General features: G+C 37.3%; 1 protein-coding gene across 2 annotated transcripts; it reads left to right on the forward strand.

Annotated features, from left to right (window-relative positions):
- The first annotated feature begins 634 nt into the window (after window positions 1-634).
- On the forward strand, window positions 635-16648 carry PSMA3 (proteasome subunit alpha 3). Of its 2 annotated transcripts, none has more exons than XM_026056195.1 (10): window positions 635-717; window positions 1790-1913; window positions 2845-2946; window positions 3077-3150; window positions 3749-3821; window positions 4784-4849; window positions 9749-9795; window positions 12715-12782; window positions 12932-12996; window positions 13583-13777. In XM_026056195.1, the coding sequence occupies exons 1-10, from the start codon at window positions 695-697 to the stop codon at window positions 13625-13627; spliced, it is 687 nt and encodes a 228-aa protein (XP_025911980.1). In that variant the 5' UTR covers window positions 635-694; the 3' UTR covers window positions 13628-13777. The 2 variants fall into 2 exon arrangements, with proteins under 2 accessions (XP_025911980.1, XP_025911981.1); XM_026056196.1 differs by lacking the exon at window positions 635-717 and adding an exon at window positions 1292-1325 and having other exon boundaries at window positions 1795-1913; window positions 13583-16648.
- Window positions 16649-16909: the final 261 nt, after the last annotated feature.

The following is a 16909-nucleotide window of genomic DNA, read 5'->3' on the forward strand; positions in this document are numbered from 1 at the left end:
GGGGGTGAAGCCGGCTCAAGGCCCCTGCCCCGGCCGGGGGGGTCCCGGTAAGCTGAGCTTTGGTTTCAGCGTTTGGTTCCTGTTGCGTTTTCACAGACCCTTTAGAAGGAGCTAGTGAGGTCCCGTGGTCCATTACCTGTGGTGAAGTCCACAGCTCCGCGCTCATACAGTGCTTAGGTATTAGGGACGCGTTTAGATACGTAGCATGTTTTGTAAGCATTTCAAATACGTGCTTGCTATTAATATCTACCTGTTTTTTTTTCAAAAGTTAGCAAAAACTTTTACGTTTTTAAAAGGCATGCAGAAAGATCCCATAGATAAGTGTTGCACAATATACTCTGATTTCAGAACTACAAGATGTCTGGATTGACAGGATTTGAAATATGAGTATATCTAGGACTGATGCAATGACTTTCTATAGTTATTAGCCAGGATTTGCTTGTTGCTGTTCATGCATCTTATGTAAGGGAACAACCTGCTTATGGTACTTAGTACACACTGATGTGATGCAAATGACAGCCTTGCGCTTTTAAATAAATAGACCTATTCTGAAAAGACTTGCACTGAAAAAGGGCATTAAAAAAAGATCTGGGATGTAATGCTTTTTTGCTGAGTAGTGTGTTTTCTTCTTCAGTATGACCTGTCAGCTTCCACGTTTTCTCCAGACGGCAGAGTATTTCAAGTTGAATATGCTATGAAAGCTGTGGAGAACAGTAGGTAAGATACAAATATCTTTATCTGTCTGTTAGTTGGCATTTTTAAAAACAAACAAATACATATGATGGCTTTGCAGATAAAATTATATTATCAAAAGAAGTTATGAGCAGCTCTGTCCCTCTCCTCGTTTTAGGAGGTTTCAGATAAAGTGTAAAGGAATATAATCACTTTTGCTTGTTCTGCAGTGTGGTAGAAACAGAGATGATGTTGTGGAGAATACAAAGGAAGGCAGTAAACGTACTTGTGCATGTTAAGGCAATAAAATCTTACACTTTGGGGCAAAATTGGGTTGCAAGACTCATTAATATATGTGAGGTGCTTAGCTGTTATGGTAGTAGAGCTGTAGAAGTACCCAAAAGCCCATTTTATGGATGTGAATTGAGGCACTGAAAAACTGACTTGCTAAAGGCCTCATAAACTTATAGTAGTGTCATTTGGCTGCTCCCAGTTTCTTGAGGAATGCATGTCACGCTAAAGCAATAATGTCTGCTTCTTACAARTATGTGTCTTCCTTCAGGCAAAGGAAAGCTGCAGAGCAAAAATCCCAGCTGTGCTTGCTAGTAGCAAAAGTGAGATTGATTAGCAGGGCATGGACAGGATCAACCCAGGTGTGTGGTCACAGCGCCTGCTGCCTAGTCAGGATTAGTGGAAGTATTTTGTGTGGGGTACAGCTTCTGTTATGTTTGGTAACTTATGCTTGATCATGCCTTCTTGGAGGGTTAGACAGAGACTGTCACATCTCCTAGGTCCTAAATTTACTAAAGAGGAGAGATTAAACAGTCCCTTGTTTTCATATTAGTATTGTACAGCAGTCCCCTCCTACACTTGGCAGTCCCCTCCTTACCCCCTTACCTTTGTGTAAGAACACTTCTGTAGATTTAGTGAGCTTTTTTTTTCCCCTCTCCTTGTCTTCAATGTTAAAATGGAGTCCTATGAAAATCATACCATGGATCTACTTCTGTGGAAATCATATCATTATTTTTAGTATTTTGTTAATTCTCTTATTTATTTTGACGTCCCAAATCCATTGTGCTTCTGTGTAAGTGAGACTTGTATTTATCTTGTTTTTCAGTACAGCAATTGGAATAAGGTGTAAAGATGGAGTTGTCTTTGGAGTAGAAAAACTCGTTCTGTCCAAGCTTTATGAAGAGGGTTCCAATAAACGTCTCTTTAATGTCGATCGACATGTTGGAATGGTGAGGTGCTATTTAACTTTAATTTTTCACAAAGGGAGATTCCCCCCGAAGTAGATGTACATGGATTGGAGAATCAAAAATAAATAGATGAAGTAACTTAAAATTTTCTGTGTACATAGTCAGAAATGCTAATGGCTTTCTAGACTGTTTTCTGTAATTTATTCTTGGTTGTGTGTGCACGTACATTTATCTAGCTAGAAGTAAAATATGAATTTAAAATAGAAGATAAGTACATATTTGAGGCTGTTCTAAATTTCTTTGAAGAAGTTGTGCTTATAGTCCTGTGCAAATTTGAACAAGTGTTAAAGTTGTCTTTTGTTACTCAGTAAACAAATAAGGCTTGTTAGGAAGCATAACATACTCGTGCCTATTACTTATGTACAAGATTCTCTTTTCCATCTTAACGATGTGGGAGTCAACTGAATTCCATAAAGGCTGCCATGTAGCTCTTATAGATTACTGGCTAATTTATAATAGTCATGTCAGCATAAATAGCGGTTACTGTGTGAGAGAAATGCCTGAAACTCTACGTACTTATCACATCACCAGTATTGGGAAGAGAGCTGGGTTTGCTTCTAATCCAAAAAAAAAATCATGCAAAACGGAAAAGGAATGATACATTGCTATGGTTATCTTTTTTCATATTGCTGATGTTAATGCAGTGTAGTGGTAAATCATAAGACACTAGTTAACATGAAGATAACTTACGTATTAGTACAGTATAGAATTGTTCTTTAGGAAAATCAGTATCATATTGATACATTTTAAGCTTGTTAGCAGGTGGAAAGCTTGACTGGATTTATCTGTAATAGTATGTAGCATTCAGTAAGAATCTTGATTAAGTCATGTAATTAGACTTTTGTTCATGATCTTGTAAGACCCTCTTAATAAGATCAATGTTTTACCTAGCTGATGATAATTGTCGTTTCAGGCAGTAGCAGGACTTCTGGCAGATGCTCGTTCTTTGGCAGACATAGCTAGAGAAGAAGCTTCTAACTTTAGGTCTAACTATGGCTATGATATTCCACTGAAGGTAAGGAAGTGGCACGGTCCATTTGGTTTATTGGCTTTCTTAACCTCAACAGGGAGAATTATTTTTATTACTAGAGGCTTGCTTATTTCTGCAGATGAAGCTTTCTAATTTCTTTTCTTTTTCCACTTAGCATCTTGCAGACAGAGTGGCCATGTATGTGCATGCGTACACGCTATACAGTGCTGTCAGACCTTTCGGTTGCAGGTAAGTCTTTCAAATATACATTTATCTGTAAGGATCTTTTGTTTCACAACTGGTGTAACTATCTAGGTTATCTGAGGTTCTTTTTTTTAAACCTGAAATCAGTAACTTAGAAGTCATGTTGTAAACAGCTTTTTTTTTCTTTTTTTGGGGTGGAAAACCTTGTGGAAGACTAAGTGAAGAATTCACACTTGTATAAGAGCACACAGAATGCCACCCTATCCCTAAACTTTAGATCTGTGGCGCTCGTGAAAGCAGAACTTCCTCTGTAACTATCCTGCTTGCCCTCAGGGCTGAAGAATATGTTGTAACAGCCTGTAGTTGTCAGTACAAGGGGACTAATGAACTGTTGAGAGCTGCTGTCAAGCTGCTGTCCAGTTATAGATCCAGTAAAACTTTACAGATCCAGTAAAATCTTACTGGCAGCTTCTATGTGGTGGGGGTCATGATAATACTAAAATGTAAGATGAATTGCTTAATAGAATGTAGGAGATAGTCATTTTGCTCCAAGAAGAATGTAGGAAACTTAGTCCGATGTAGTCTTTCTAACTCTTTCTGGGTTGGTAGAACAAATGCTTCTAACTTCACTTTTCTTATCCAGTTTTATGTTGGGGTCTTACGATAAAGATGATGGTGCACAACTGTACATGATTGATCCATCAGGTGTTTCATATGTGAGTGTTTTAAAATATTTCCATCTTGACATAAGTTCCTCCTTTAAAAGTTCCTAATTAGGAAATAGTAAGTGCTGTTCCAGAAGATCTGCTCATGTTTTAATTTTTTTCCCTGAGAAGATCACCGCTTAAAGTGAACAAAGCTGGTTTTTGCTCATTTTCCTGTCTTTTAATAAACATATATATTGTGTGTTTCTTGGAAAAAGTACAGTCTTTGTGAAACTTGTTTTAAATCCTGTTTATTAGAAATTTAGGAGTTCCACCTGGTTCTCTCTAGTGATGAGTACCATACACTGCCCAAAAGGTGCATGTATTGTAGTCATATCCCGTTCACAAAATACTTCTGATGAGAGAGGCTGCTAACTTGACACTGGCTTCTAACAGCAAGTCAAATCAAAATAGATGCTTAATTTTGTTAATCACTGTTAGTGCTATCTTCTTTAGCTGTGTATAATACACAGGTTGATATGCACTCCTACCCTTCCGCTTTTTCCATTTTCTTTCAGTATATCTAACACTGTAGTTGAAGTTGAAGGAAATGAACTTAATTTTCCTATGTTTATACTTTTAAAAATCATCATTTAGGTGGGTGGGGTTTCTTTTTTTTTTTTTTGGTCCTGTAGGACTTCTGTCATTCTAGCTTGCTGTTCTAGTTACTATAAATTAAAAAATACTTATTCATTGCAAAAAGTTGAGCAGATGTGTTTCTGTCCAGAGAACTTACTGAACGCTTCTCTTCTGTATGAAAAGTGTTAGTACTTAAACTAGTAATTAGATTCTATGCTGAGTAATTTAGGAGTCTTATCTGAGAATTACTTTCTTATGCTTGTTAGATTACAGACCAATACCAAGGCTTACTGTATATTAGTCATCTTATTTCAGGGTGGGAAGGTACAGTAAGAATGCTAGAGGGTTTAGTATTTAACAGCGTTTGTTTCCCCACGCCCTTCTTCTTCTTTTAGGGTTATTGGGGGTGTGCCATTGGCAAAGCCAGACAGGCTGCAAAAACGGAGATTGAAAAGCTTCAGGTAGGATGTTAAAGTTTTATCTTTCTGTTTCAAGATGGATGTTCCTAACTTGTATTGGTACCTATTGACTGCCTAAAATATATAAAATACCAGAGAAGCGGGTGAAATATTTCCTTTGTACATTTTAGAAGATGTTCTAGCCTCTATAATAGCAGTATTTCTCAAGTCTTGTCCCAGGGGAACAGGAACTCCATAGGGAGTGCACATTTTTAAAACAGGAAGCATAAACATACGYTCCCAGGCATGCCAACAAGCAAAATATTTGAATGAATCTAAATGTGTAGCTAAGTTTGTTTGTTTGTTTTTGTTATTATTATTTTTATTTAGCTGTGAGTGGAAAACCTTAGGGCAGCATTGTGCAGGGCGGTTTTTCCAAAGGTTTTAGATGATCCTTTTGTTTAAAAGTTGAAAAATGATGGTCTTGGTAAGGAGAATGAGTGGAACTGCAGAATACTGAGTGATCACTGGAATATTATGACTTTGAAAACGTTAATGGAGAAAAATAAAGTCTTTGCTGGGTAAGACAGTATTTCCCAGCTGGCTAGTGTTGAGGTATTGCCTTTTTTTCAAAAAGAAAATCTACGTAAGGAGCTTGTTGCTAACTGACTATAAATATACTGCTTCCAAATATTTTTACACTTATGATGAAAAGGACTTTAGTGCTGTGAACTTCAGTGACTACATTAATTGCAACAGGAAAAACCATCTTGTAAATCCTGTAGGTGAGGTGACATGGATTTAAAATCGGCACTTGCGAAACAGGTAATGCTGTAAAATACGTATACAGGACAATATTTTGAGGAATATTAAAACCTTGTATATTTTTGTTTGTTAACTTTGGCTACATCAAAGTAGCTACAATTTATAAGGACATCTCAGAATAGTTTCCTTTTTTAATAGCAAAAGTTTCTTTCCCTCTACACTTGAAGCCACTATCATTTTCACGTAGTACATTTTATAACATAGATTTAGATGTCTGTTTCCTCTTGTCTTTCCCCAGAACAGACATTTCTTAGGCAAAAAAAAAAAAAAGAAAAATCTTCCCAGTGTTTAAGCGAATACTTTTTTTAAAGGGTTGGAAAATGAAAGTCTTCCTGGGAGGGAAAAGAGGTCAGTGAGTAGTATAAATTTCTCGCATGCTTCTGAATACCTCATAATGTACCACATGTTACTGAGAGACATGTGAAAGGGTTTGTAACTTGCAAACCGTGAATCTTTTGAAAGAAACTCATGAGGCAGTACTGGATTTACTGAGAAGCTACAACACAGTGGAACTGTGTTCTGGGAATTAATACTGCAAGTAATTGTCCTACAAAGTAGTTAATTACATACAATAAATGACTCATTTAATTTTGACTGGATTCACTTTGTGAAGTAGAAATACAAAGTTGTCTTAGGACAAATGAAGCAACTTGCGAGTCGTTGGGTTTTTTTTGTTTTGTTTGCTGTTTTTTTTTGTCTCACCCTCCGTCCTGCCTCCCCCCCCCCTTTTAATGACTGAGCAGATGAGAAATTTAGAAAATCAGTAGAAAACATTGCAGCTTTGCATCTGTATATTTTTGGAAAAAGGCCCCTACAACCAAATACCTCAAACACGCAGGTGATAAGTATGAGCTTAAAATTATTACGAATGAGTACAACTATATGGTGTATCATCATTTGAACAGAAGAACTGGCTCTGTTCAAGATTTCCTGTTTGCACAACACTGTAGTTGTTTGTTAACAAGTGTTACAAGAAGATTCTGAGAATGCTGTTCAGTTTTCCTTGCTGCTTTTTGTTGAGTTCTGTGTGTTTCCTGTATTAGTAGGAAAGTAGACTATCGTCATGTACTCATCCGCCTGCCTTTAAACAGATGAGCTGTGGGAAAATTTATCTTTACCTCCACTTTGAACTCTAGTGTGACTAGTTACTTAAGATTGTTGACTTTATATGATTACATGTTTTTTAATATATTAAGATATAAAATGCAGCAGTACTTAAAGTGAGAATGGAAGTGATGCATTAGGGGACTTATTAATTGAAACGCATCTTCATTGCTTACAGTTTGGAGGCTGGAGTAAATGAGGTTGCACACGGAGAAAAAATTTCATAGCCTTTGAGCATTCAAGCAGTTGACTGTGTARAAACTGGTCTGTAGCGAGAAGACTGTACTGAAATGTATTGAAGTGTACCTTAAGCTGACTTAGAACTATGTTAGAATCCTAAAAGAGTTCTGTCCTTCTCTTGTGTTTAATACCTGAAACCCTTGGAAATGGAGACACTTAAAGAGGAGAACCCTTCTCCTCATCTGTTGCATGTAATGCTTAATTTATGCTCTGCTTGCATCTTATTTATGGCTTCAGTCTGCAAAAGCACCACATTGCAGTTCACTGAAATGCTCAGTTTATTTGGTTGTTATACTTCAAAAAACAGTCTGGTTATGGTGGATTCGCATCATAATTGAAAAATTACAGGAACAATTAAAATGTTCTTAATTTGATTCAGTTCAATCTTAAGCCCAGTCAGATGCTTGTATGTTAAATTAAAAGTAGGAAGCCTACAAGATCATCTGATCTTGACATGAATCATGGCATCTGAGAAATCATAATTTCAATTTTGATGTGTGCAAATTGGCAGAAAGACTTGATACATTGGGTAATATATAATTTACAACAATTTCATGGTTTTTCTGCAGTGCCGAGTTTTTCAAAAAAGTTCTATTATTGCTTGATTCTTGTACAGCTAATAAGTAGATGTATTATTTGATCGCCACAGTATGGCCTGTAACATTAAGTACATGGGAACAGTGGTGTACTGTGTGGCATAACTACATTTATTTAATGGCTTGTTTGCAGAACGTCTTCAGTAACGCTTATGCTCTTCTCACAGCAATGTGAAGCGAGCGCAGTCTTGTATGCAGATGCTTTTTGCTAACAGTAGATTGACAGGTTTCCAGATCAGAGTTCATCTTGATAAGATGAATTTGTGATTAAATGTCATAACTGAAATGGGAAAGAGACAAAGAACTACRAAAACCTGTGTGGGGGATAATGGCCTACAGTAAAAACTTGTCCCAATAAAAGAGATGACTGCAGATGGAAAACAGAGGCAAGCAGGTGCCTTACAGGTGCTGCAGAGCAGATGTTGAATCTGGGAGAGGACATAGCATGTGAAACCCTTGTACGTAGCTTAAAGTGCAAGCAGGAAACGCTGCATTGATCGCATCAGTTGTAGTTATGCAAGAGCGTGAGGGAAAATTTGTGGTCACGTGCACAGTACTTCAGTCTTTCAGTCTCTTCTGTAGTGCTTCTCATGCAGCTCAGATGCTATTAATCACATTTCTCTTGAGATGTAGACACAATTGTAATTAATTCCTGGGGTAATGAGTACTGTAATGGTTTGCAGAATTAACATATCTGAGACAGGAAAAAGATGATGGCAAAAGATAACATCACGCTAAAGGTTTTTGCATAAACATGCATGGCAGCTGTAGACCTTCAGGTCTTGCAGTTTTACTACTAACTCTAYATGCAGAAATACACATAGTAATTTAAATATTTGTGTGTTAGTTATGTTTGTGTACAGCAGTCAGTGCTGCGTTATGGATTGAGGGTCACAAATGTAAGTGCTGAGGCAATGGGTCTCTATCTGTTCAGGAAACTTCTTGGAGTGGAACTGTGGTGGCATGTTCATGTAGCCAGGCACGTTTGTTTTCTCCGGTCCCTCACTTCCAAGTGCAGGCTTTCTCCCAGAATGGGCTGTGGCACACAGCAGGAACAAAGCGCTGTTGCCTTGTGACTTCTCCACCGCTGTCTCAAAACTAGTAGCTTCTATACTACAGCTTTGAAAACATTTTGCAAGTCTGAGAGAGATGGCAAACTATATAAAACTAATGGGTTACATTCAGAGTTCAGTATAAGAATATGAAAAGAAAGAGATGGTAACTTATTTTGAAATTGAAAATCATTTTATGCTAGGGAAAGTTGCACTAAAATGTGTAATGTATTGGACTGTATTTTGTGACCAATGTCCTGTTAGTTTCAGTTAATAGTGGCACAGACATTTTTGAGTGCAGTATCAAGGCTGATGTTCATCTGATTTGTACAGATGAAACCTTGAGAAAGGACACAGGACTAATCTTGTTTCAACCCTGCATATAGTAAGATAAATAACCTCTTCATATCCAGAAGAGTTGACTGGCAAGAGATCTGACTTACAAAACAGGAGTTTATTATATCATGGAAACTGGCATTTAATCTTACAATGTTGTCATTATTTAGTATGAGACTGCTTTGCTTAACTGTGATTAAAATGTCAGAAGACTGTGAAATAACAGTGAAAAAACACTAAATGAAATACTAATACCCTGTTCAGCCATGCAGTCTGTTATTAACATCTAAATAGTATTCCACCCTTGGGGCATCACTTAAAAATCAAAATTAAAAAAAAAAAATCAWAAGTCAAAATTACCAACCAATGAAATGTTGGTAAGACCTGAAGTGCTACTATACTACCTAGAAAGTGTAGGAATATTTTACATAAAAAAATATGATACCCCCTCTATACTATGCAGGTGGTTATTTTAGGTCAGTTTATCATAAAGCATCTAAGAACAAGTCAAGCTTCTAAGATGCTTAGATTATTCAGCTTTAAGCATCCAAGCAGTGGACTGCTTTAAACTGGGAAAGCTTCAACATAACCATTTTTTCACATAGACATTCACTTGTGAAATCCTTYGCTGGAAGAATGACTTGTATGTCGCAGGCTGAACTAAAGTGAAAGACAAGATGCATTTGGTTCTACTTGTAACTATTTGTCAGCACTGAACAGCAAGTTCATTGGGCATGCGAATAGAGACCCATGTTCTGGCCTTGGGGAAAACACTACATTCTCTTAAGCTGTATGTTTTTCTCCTACAGATGAAGGAAATGACCTGCCGTGATGTTGTTAAAGAGGTTGCAAAAATGTAAGTCTCCTACTTCTTCTTTTTTTCCTTCCCCCAACTCAACAAAAAATCCTGTTGGTGAGCTTGCCATGGTTGCAAACTGAAGCCATTCCTTTCAATTGAGTACCAGGTTTTACTTTTACTAGACTGATGCTTGTGCCAAGTGTAGTATATTCTGCTATTAGTATTTATCCTCTTCTTGTGCGATATGCTACTCAGTACTGAAAAATGCCAAAGAACTTGAAAAATACTCACTTTAATCTTATCTGCTACTTGTTATAGGTGCAATTTGTAGCAACAGTGGATTAAAGTTTAAACTAGATATAATCACTGATTTAAAAATATCACAGAATCACAGAATAGTTGGAGTTGGAAGGGACTTGTGGAGATAGTCTGGTCCAACCCCACTGCTCAAGCAGGCTCAGCTAGAGCAGGTTGCCCAGGACYATGTCCAGTTGGGTTTTGAATGTCTCCAAGCATGGAGACTCCTCAAGCTCTCTTAGCACCCTGTTCCAGTGCTCAGTCACCGTAACAGTGAGGAAGTGTTTTCTTATGTTCAGACAGAATTTCCTGTGTTTCACCGTGGGCCCATTGCCTCTTCTCCTGTCACTGGCTACAACTAAGAGGAGTCTGGCCCTGTCCTTTTGACGCTCTTCTACCAGATACTTATGCACATTGATTTGATAAGAACTGACCCCCCCACCAAGCCTTCTCTTATCCAGGCTAAACAGTCCCAGCTCTCTCGACCTCTCTTTGTATGAGAGGTGCTTCAGTCTCTTAATCATCTTTGCGGCCCTTTGCTGGACTGCTCCAGTATGTCCATGTCTCTCTTGTACTGGGGAGCCCAGACTTGGACACAGCAGTCCAGATGTGGCCTCACCAGGGCTGAGTAGAGGAGAAGGATCACCTCCTTCGAGCTGCTGGCAATACTCCTCCTAGTTATATAAACTTCCTAGTTATATAAACCAGGTGACAAACCTCCTTGGTGTCCTGACCCTTAGGCAGGAGATGTACGCTTCATTATGCAGGCTGAACAATGAGCTAACGCTTCAGACATTAACCAGCAGTCCAGAAATGAAGCCGAGATCCTTGATCTGTCCTTTCTATTTGACTAAAAGCAAGAAGTGCTTAGGAAAGAAACAATGTATAAGTTTGTGCTTAAAACTGATTACAGGATGTGACTGATTTCATTTAAATGATTAAGCTTGATACCACATGAATATATTGGAAATATTAAATTTGCACATGAATTGACCAGCAGTAACCTATCTTGAAACTATCCTGAAACTTTGTGTATTAATATCATTTCAAACGAATACAAGTATCCTTTCAAGCTCCTACATCACTTAATTTTCATGTTTTCTGGGACATGTCCTATGCTTGTCACAAATTTAATCTGTAGCTGCAAATCTGTGATCTCCAACGTTTTATGGCTATTGCTTAGAACATTATAAAGAAATACTAAACACACTTCTATCATCGACGTTGCAGTGTGTGAGTTTATTTTAGAGTTTGTGTCTGAGGCTGTCATGACAGCAGCTAAAGGAAAGAATTTGTTGGATCTCTGGCCTTCAGATGTAAGAAGGACCTCAAAGCAGTTCTGAAACAGTACAAATAAGGAACAGATTTTTCAAGTGGTCCAGAGACTTTGTTCTTTAATTCTGCCTTGGCTGGAAACTTAACAGCAACTCTAGATGTAGTTTTGTTTTTCAGCTCTCCAGTAGCATTTAGCAAGATAGTGTAGAAAGATTTAATTATTTTGTAGCCTAAAACATTTGCCAGAATATAGAATAATAGTTTCTTCAAGAGCTTGTAATGAAATATAATGGCTTGCAAAAAGCTTGTCACCAGCTGAATACATAAGACCTATAGACAGACTTAGGTACTGATCAGTAAGTCCAGTCTCTAAAAGGTGACAGAAGGGTGTAAGAATAAGGTAAGCGTATAGTGATACTGCCCTGCAATACCAGTGTTGACTTTCTTCTCTTTGTATATTTTATATATGTTTCACAATACTTTTAGCAAACTTTAATTGGAAGCAGTTAGTGTGGTGCTGAAGATAGCCTGCCTTCCTCCACTGTCTCCCAGCTTTTTACATAGCTTTGGAATAGAGGGTATCTTTCAGCTTTTGCTTTAATGCTCTGTGAAACAAACTAAGGGGTACAACCTTCGAAACAAGTGAAACCAAGGTTAGCAAGGTGCGTTATTGTTTTGAGTGTATGTTTGAACTCGGTGTTGTAGGCTGACGTTTTATTGTCCATTCATGTGCCACTGAGGACTAAATACTGCTAAGTGGTTACATCGTTACTGCTATTCGAGTGTAGCCTTTTTACCCCACAGACTAAGGGCAGATTTCACTAGTCTGGATGGTGCTGCATGTGCTGTTGTACCGCTTGTAGTTTAAATTCTGGTTGTTATCATGTTTGCCTTAAGAATGGCAGTCAGTATGGAAATCTATGTACAGGCCTCTAATTTGTCATGCAAGATATTGTAACTTCAGCTATGCTGGGATTTGGTCTTAAATGTAAACTGAAATGAGATTTACTGGGGAAATACAGGATGTGTCTAACTATTCTAACTAAGCCAGCAAAAGCAGGCAATGATGACAGCCTTGTTCAGGGCTTAAGTTCTGCAGTGTTTAAACTCTGAGCAATGTATGTTTTAAAGGTGCTGTGTTTCTAACTATGACAAATTGAGCATCTGGACTACATAAGTAGTTTGCATCTTAGTTGTAAACATTTAATGCATTTTTATACTAGTAATTAGAGCTGCAAGTTTCTTTGGTGTTTTTCTGTTTGTATATGTAGAGGAGAAAGCATGGGGAGAGCTGCTATTGACTGTAAGAACATTTTAATAGAAGAAGAAATCTGTGAAGGGAGGAAAATGTATTCAGCCTATTGATCAGTCTGTTCTAATCTATACTCTTCTTGTTCTTTCCAGAATCTACATAGTTCATGATGAAGTAAAGGATAAAGCTTTTGAATTGGAACTCAGCTGGGTTGGAGAAAGTAATGCATTTTTATGGTTTCTATAAACACTGTAGAAGACTTCTAAACTTCTGTAGCTGAACTAAAACATTGTTTCTAATTTCACCCTGCATGTCAAGGTCTTCGTGTCAATTCTACCTAAGATGCACTCTTTTTTTTTTTATTGGCAGTAACCAATGGAAAACATGAAATTGTTCCGAAAGATATCAGGGAAGAAGCAGAAAAATATGCCAAGGTAAGGTCTGACTTTTTTGGAGTCATCTCAGTGGTCTACTTGACAAACAAGTCCAGAACAGAATGAATTGATTGACAGGCTTCCAGTGTAGTGATGACTGAGAAGTGTATAGTTACAGCAAAAATCACTTCTTAACTATTAGCTGAAATTATTCTGAAGGGAGAATAGTGAAATACACTGTAATCCTGGGATAACTCTTATTTTCAAAAACAGAGCAATTCAACAGGCTTGCACAGGTGGCATGTTTCTCCTTCAAAAGTAAATGTATTAAACTTTCAACAATGGTATAAGTGAGTAAGAGAGATAAGTGATGTTGACTACAACTGCTTTTAAAGATAACCAGCTGGAAAAAGTTAACCATTCCCAGTGTTTAACAGATTTCCACTTGTTCCAAAAGGAATGATGGTACGAAGTTTTACCTGCCTAAAGATATGAACAAATTGACAAGATTATAAAGCTCTAGCAAAACTCCCTTTGCTTATTGTAGGCTGACTTACTTACAAAACAACTGTTAAACCAGCACTAGGGTGGGTGGGTGGGGTGTGTGTGTGTGTGTTTTACTAAACTGTTTATTTTTTTTTAACAGGAATCTTTGAAAGAGGAGGATGAATCAGATGATGACAATATGTAACATATTGTTACTTCAAGACAAGTTCAACTTTTCTTAACTTAGTACAGGTTTGTTTATAATGTATTAAGCATGGGATGCCATTATGTACTTGCTGGAAGACACTGAGTGACCAACTTGCACTAATAAATTTTCCGTGTTACTGTTTGTTAACTTTTATTTCAAAATAGAATAGGCTGACATTAGAGAAGCAACTGTACTACAACAGTTAGTCAATCTGTATCAAACAAGGCAAGAAGGAAAAATTTTGTTTATCATCAGGCTGGTGTTGCTTTCCTCTTACTATACCACTATATTTGAGCCAGGCTAGGTCCAAAAAATGGTCTGCCTAGGAATGTGACAAGACTAGTCTTTCTCTCATGTTCTATAGTTTAATATTAAAAACTAGTACTTGACTACTCCCTGAATAACCAGTATTATGACTTGCAGTTCAGACAGACTGTGGCTATCTGTGGTGGCGCTTGGGGGAGGGGGGGGGAGAGGATGAGAACATATCTGTCTGTAAAACGGCTGGTTACAGGTTTAGGTGATGTACACAGCTAACAACTTCAAACAGCCAATGTAACCAGCAAATGTTCAGGAAAAGGAATTTTGATCTGATGTATTAAGCCTAGGCTTACCTGAAGAATAGGAGAAACTAAAAGTTCAAGTTTAATTCAGTTTAAAATAGTGCTTTTTATAAGCTCTAAAGATGTGAGGTCTATTAAACAAGTAACTGGAATTAATGCTTGAAGAACTAAACCAGTCTTGTTTTAAACAGCCTTATTCAGCTAGAGTTTCTCAAATCAATTCTGAATCAACTTTGTTAATTGTGTGACCTTCCCAGGTGTTGAAAATGAGCTTTCCTGCTTTTCTGCTTCCTAGGAAAAAGACTGTACCTATTTTAGTCACTTCAAAGCCTTGAAAGACAAGGTAACAAACTGTTCTGTTTATTACCTTTAAAATTTCAATTAAAATACAAGTCTTATTTGACCATACAATTAAATTTTAATGGTCATCTTAAGTTACAAGTCAAAAATGCACACTTCTCTAACAAATCAAACTCCTCAGCTTGAGTACCACATGTTAAGTGACCAGCCCTTAAAACAAAAGCTCTCCCCTATAGATTTTTTTTTCTTTAGAAAACCCTAAGTGTTTACAGCATCTCTTCTAATGGGATTGCAAGATATTGGCTCTACTTCCTTTTTTTGTGATTGGGGAAAGTCAACTGAGACAGGAAGGTTTGTTTAAAGACATCTTTTTAAATTTTTATCATTAATTATTCAGTCAGACAAGTTGCTTAAAGAATCTGATTGTGGATATGTTGTGACCATCTCAGGCTTAAGGCTTAGCTACAAGAATCTTCTGCCTTTCCAGGTGGGTGTAACTTCTAAAGTCTACTAGAACTCTAGATCAAGCCTGTTTGTGCTACCACTCATCATGACCATGATGGACAGCTTCCTTCAGTGCCTTCTCCTGAGGCAATAGTAGAGTTGTTACACTGAGTCAGGCTTTAGTTCTGTGTTGCTATTTCTTCACACTGAACTTACTACTAAAAGTTAATGCTGATTCAGGTGCTTGAGTCATTAGTGGGAGCCAGTCAGGAGGAAATTCAAGTTGGCAGCCTAAAGCATTCGCTTAGGGCTGATACTGCACTCACTGTATGTGACAACAGAACTACTTTATTCCCATTGTAAATGTCTTTTCCATTATGCTGCTGGCTGAAACTGCAAAATGGAAAGTTAAAGGCCACAACTGTGTGTAGCTACACAATCTATCCAATTTAAGTAACACAGCCATTCAGAATTAGGGACAGGAAGTGTAACAACAGTTCACATAAATCAGGTTTCTGGGTTAAATGAGAGGAGAGCAAAATCAAGTGTGCATATTTGCAAGGTGAAATGGAGGGAAGGGTTCCACAATACTTAAAATAAGGTTAGGAACAGAACCACCTCCTTTCCCATTCATAATCTCAGACCGGATACTTCTTAGAGAACACAGCATCTAAAAAGCTTCTTTGAAGAAAAAGCATGATCTAATTTATTGCTTGTTGGAATAATTATACACCTTTCTACAATGAGAAGCAATTTAATAGCCTATGAAATTCCAGTTTATAATGACCCATACAAAACGCTGCACAGCAGTCTTGTTTGTCATAGCAACATTCAGTTAAGTAATACCAAGGGGATCATTACTGTCAGTTTTTGTTTCCAAATTAAGTTATAACTGAGTGTCAAGAGTGTAGGCTCTAGCTCTTTACTGTGCTATGTAAGAACTGATCTTCACCTATGGGAAGGAAGAGCAGCTATTTCCACTTCCATTGATTGCAGATAAGGAAGGAAGCAAAAAAAGTTAGAAGCTCATGGTGCCTTGTTTGGAAAAAATATTTGCATTTATTCAGGAGTCAAAGAAAAAAGAGCAGGACAAACACTGAATAAGCCATTCATAGTATCAATATTCCCCTTAACTTTTGAAGCAATAGAAAGCTAGCTGACTTCTATTGAAGTGCCATTAAGCATTGGTACCTTTTAACAAATGAGAAGGATTAGGGAGGTTTAGCTGTTATTTCTAGTCTAGAAGGACTCTCATTTCAACAGAAAAAACTATTGCAAATTCCTTATTACAGTAGGTTTCATAGCCTTAATCTATTTGCAGGAGAAGTGCCAAATGGGATAGAGTGATACAACCATGTTGCATTTAACAAATATAACTTTTATCATTACTTTGAAGTTAGTTACTTAATAATTAACTATGAATTTGTGCACTAACCTTCATAATGTTTCACTACTTTAGTCCACAGCTTATGGGATAAATTCCAATTTTAACAAATTTTGCTACTGCAAACTGGTAGATATGAATTATGACCACAGTCAAACTTTGTATTATTTATATTGCTTGACACACAGTAGCAAGTAACTAGGACAGGGGATGAAGTCTTCCAAAAGAAGAAAGTGGCTTACGCAGCCAGTCATGGCAACAATGACTGTAAAATTTATGAATGCAGTAGGACAGCACAGCATCATTAAACTTTGAATAAATACTGGAGAGCATGGGGGGTGTTTTTTGTTTTTTTTTTTAAATACATATAGCTGTCTCAGGCAAATCACTTTGTGAAAACTAAGATCCAGCAGGGCCAAAACTGGATCTGAGATCATCATTTGAGAGGACTACATTTGTTAAAGGATACTAATTCTCAGCACTTAAAAACAAACAAAAACACCTAGTTTCTAGTAGAGGTCCTTTTTTAAGGATACTCACAACCAGAAAGATCTAACTACTGTAGATGCTCCCTCCCTCTCTGGGCTT

The sequence above is a fragment of the Apteryx rowi genome, unplaced genomic scaffold (genome assembly GCF_003343035.1).
Source record: "Apteryx rowi isolate R43461 unplaced genomic scaffold, aptRow1 scaffold_13, whole genome shotgun sequence".
NCBI classification, from domain to species: Eukaryota; Metazoa; Chordata; class Aves; order Apterygiformes; family Apterygidae; genus Apteryx; species Apteryx rowi.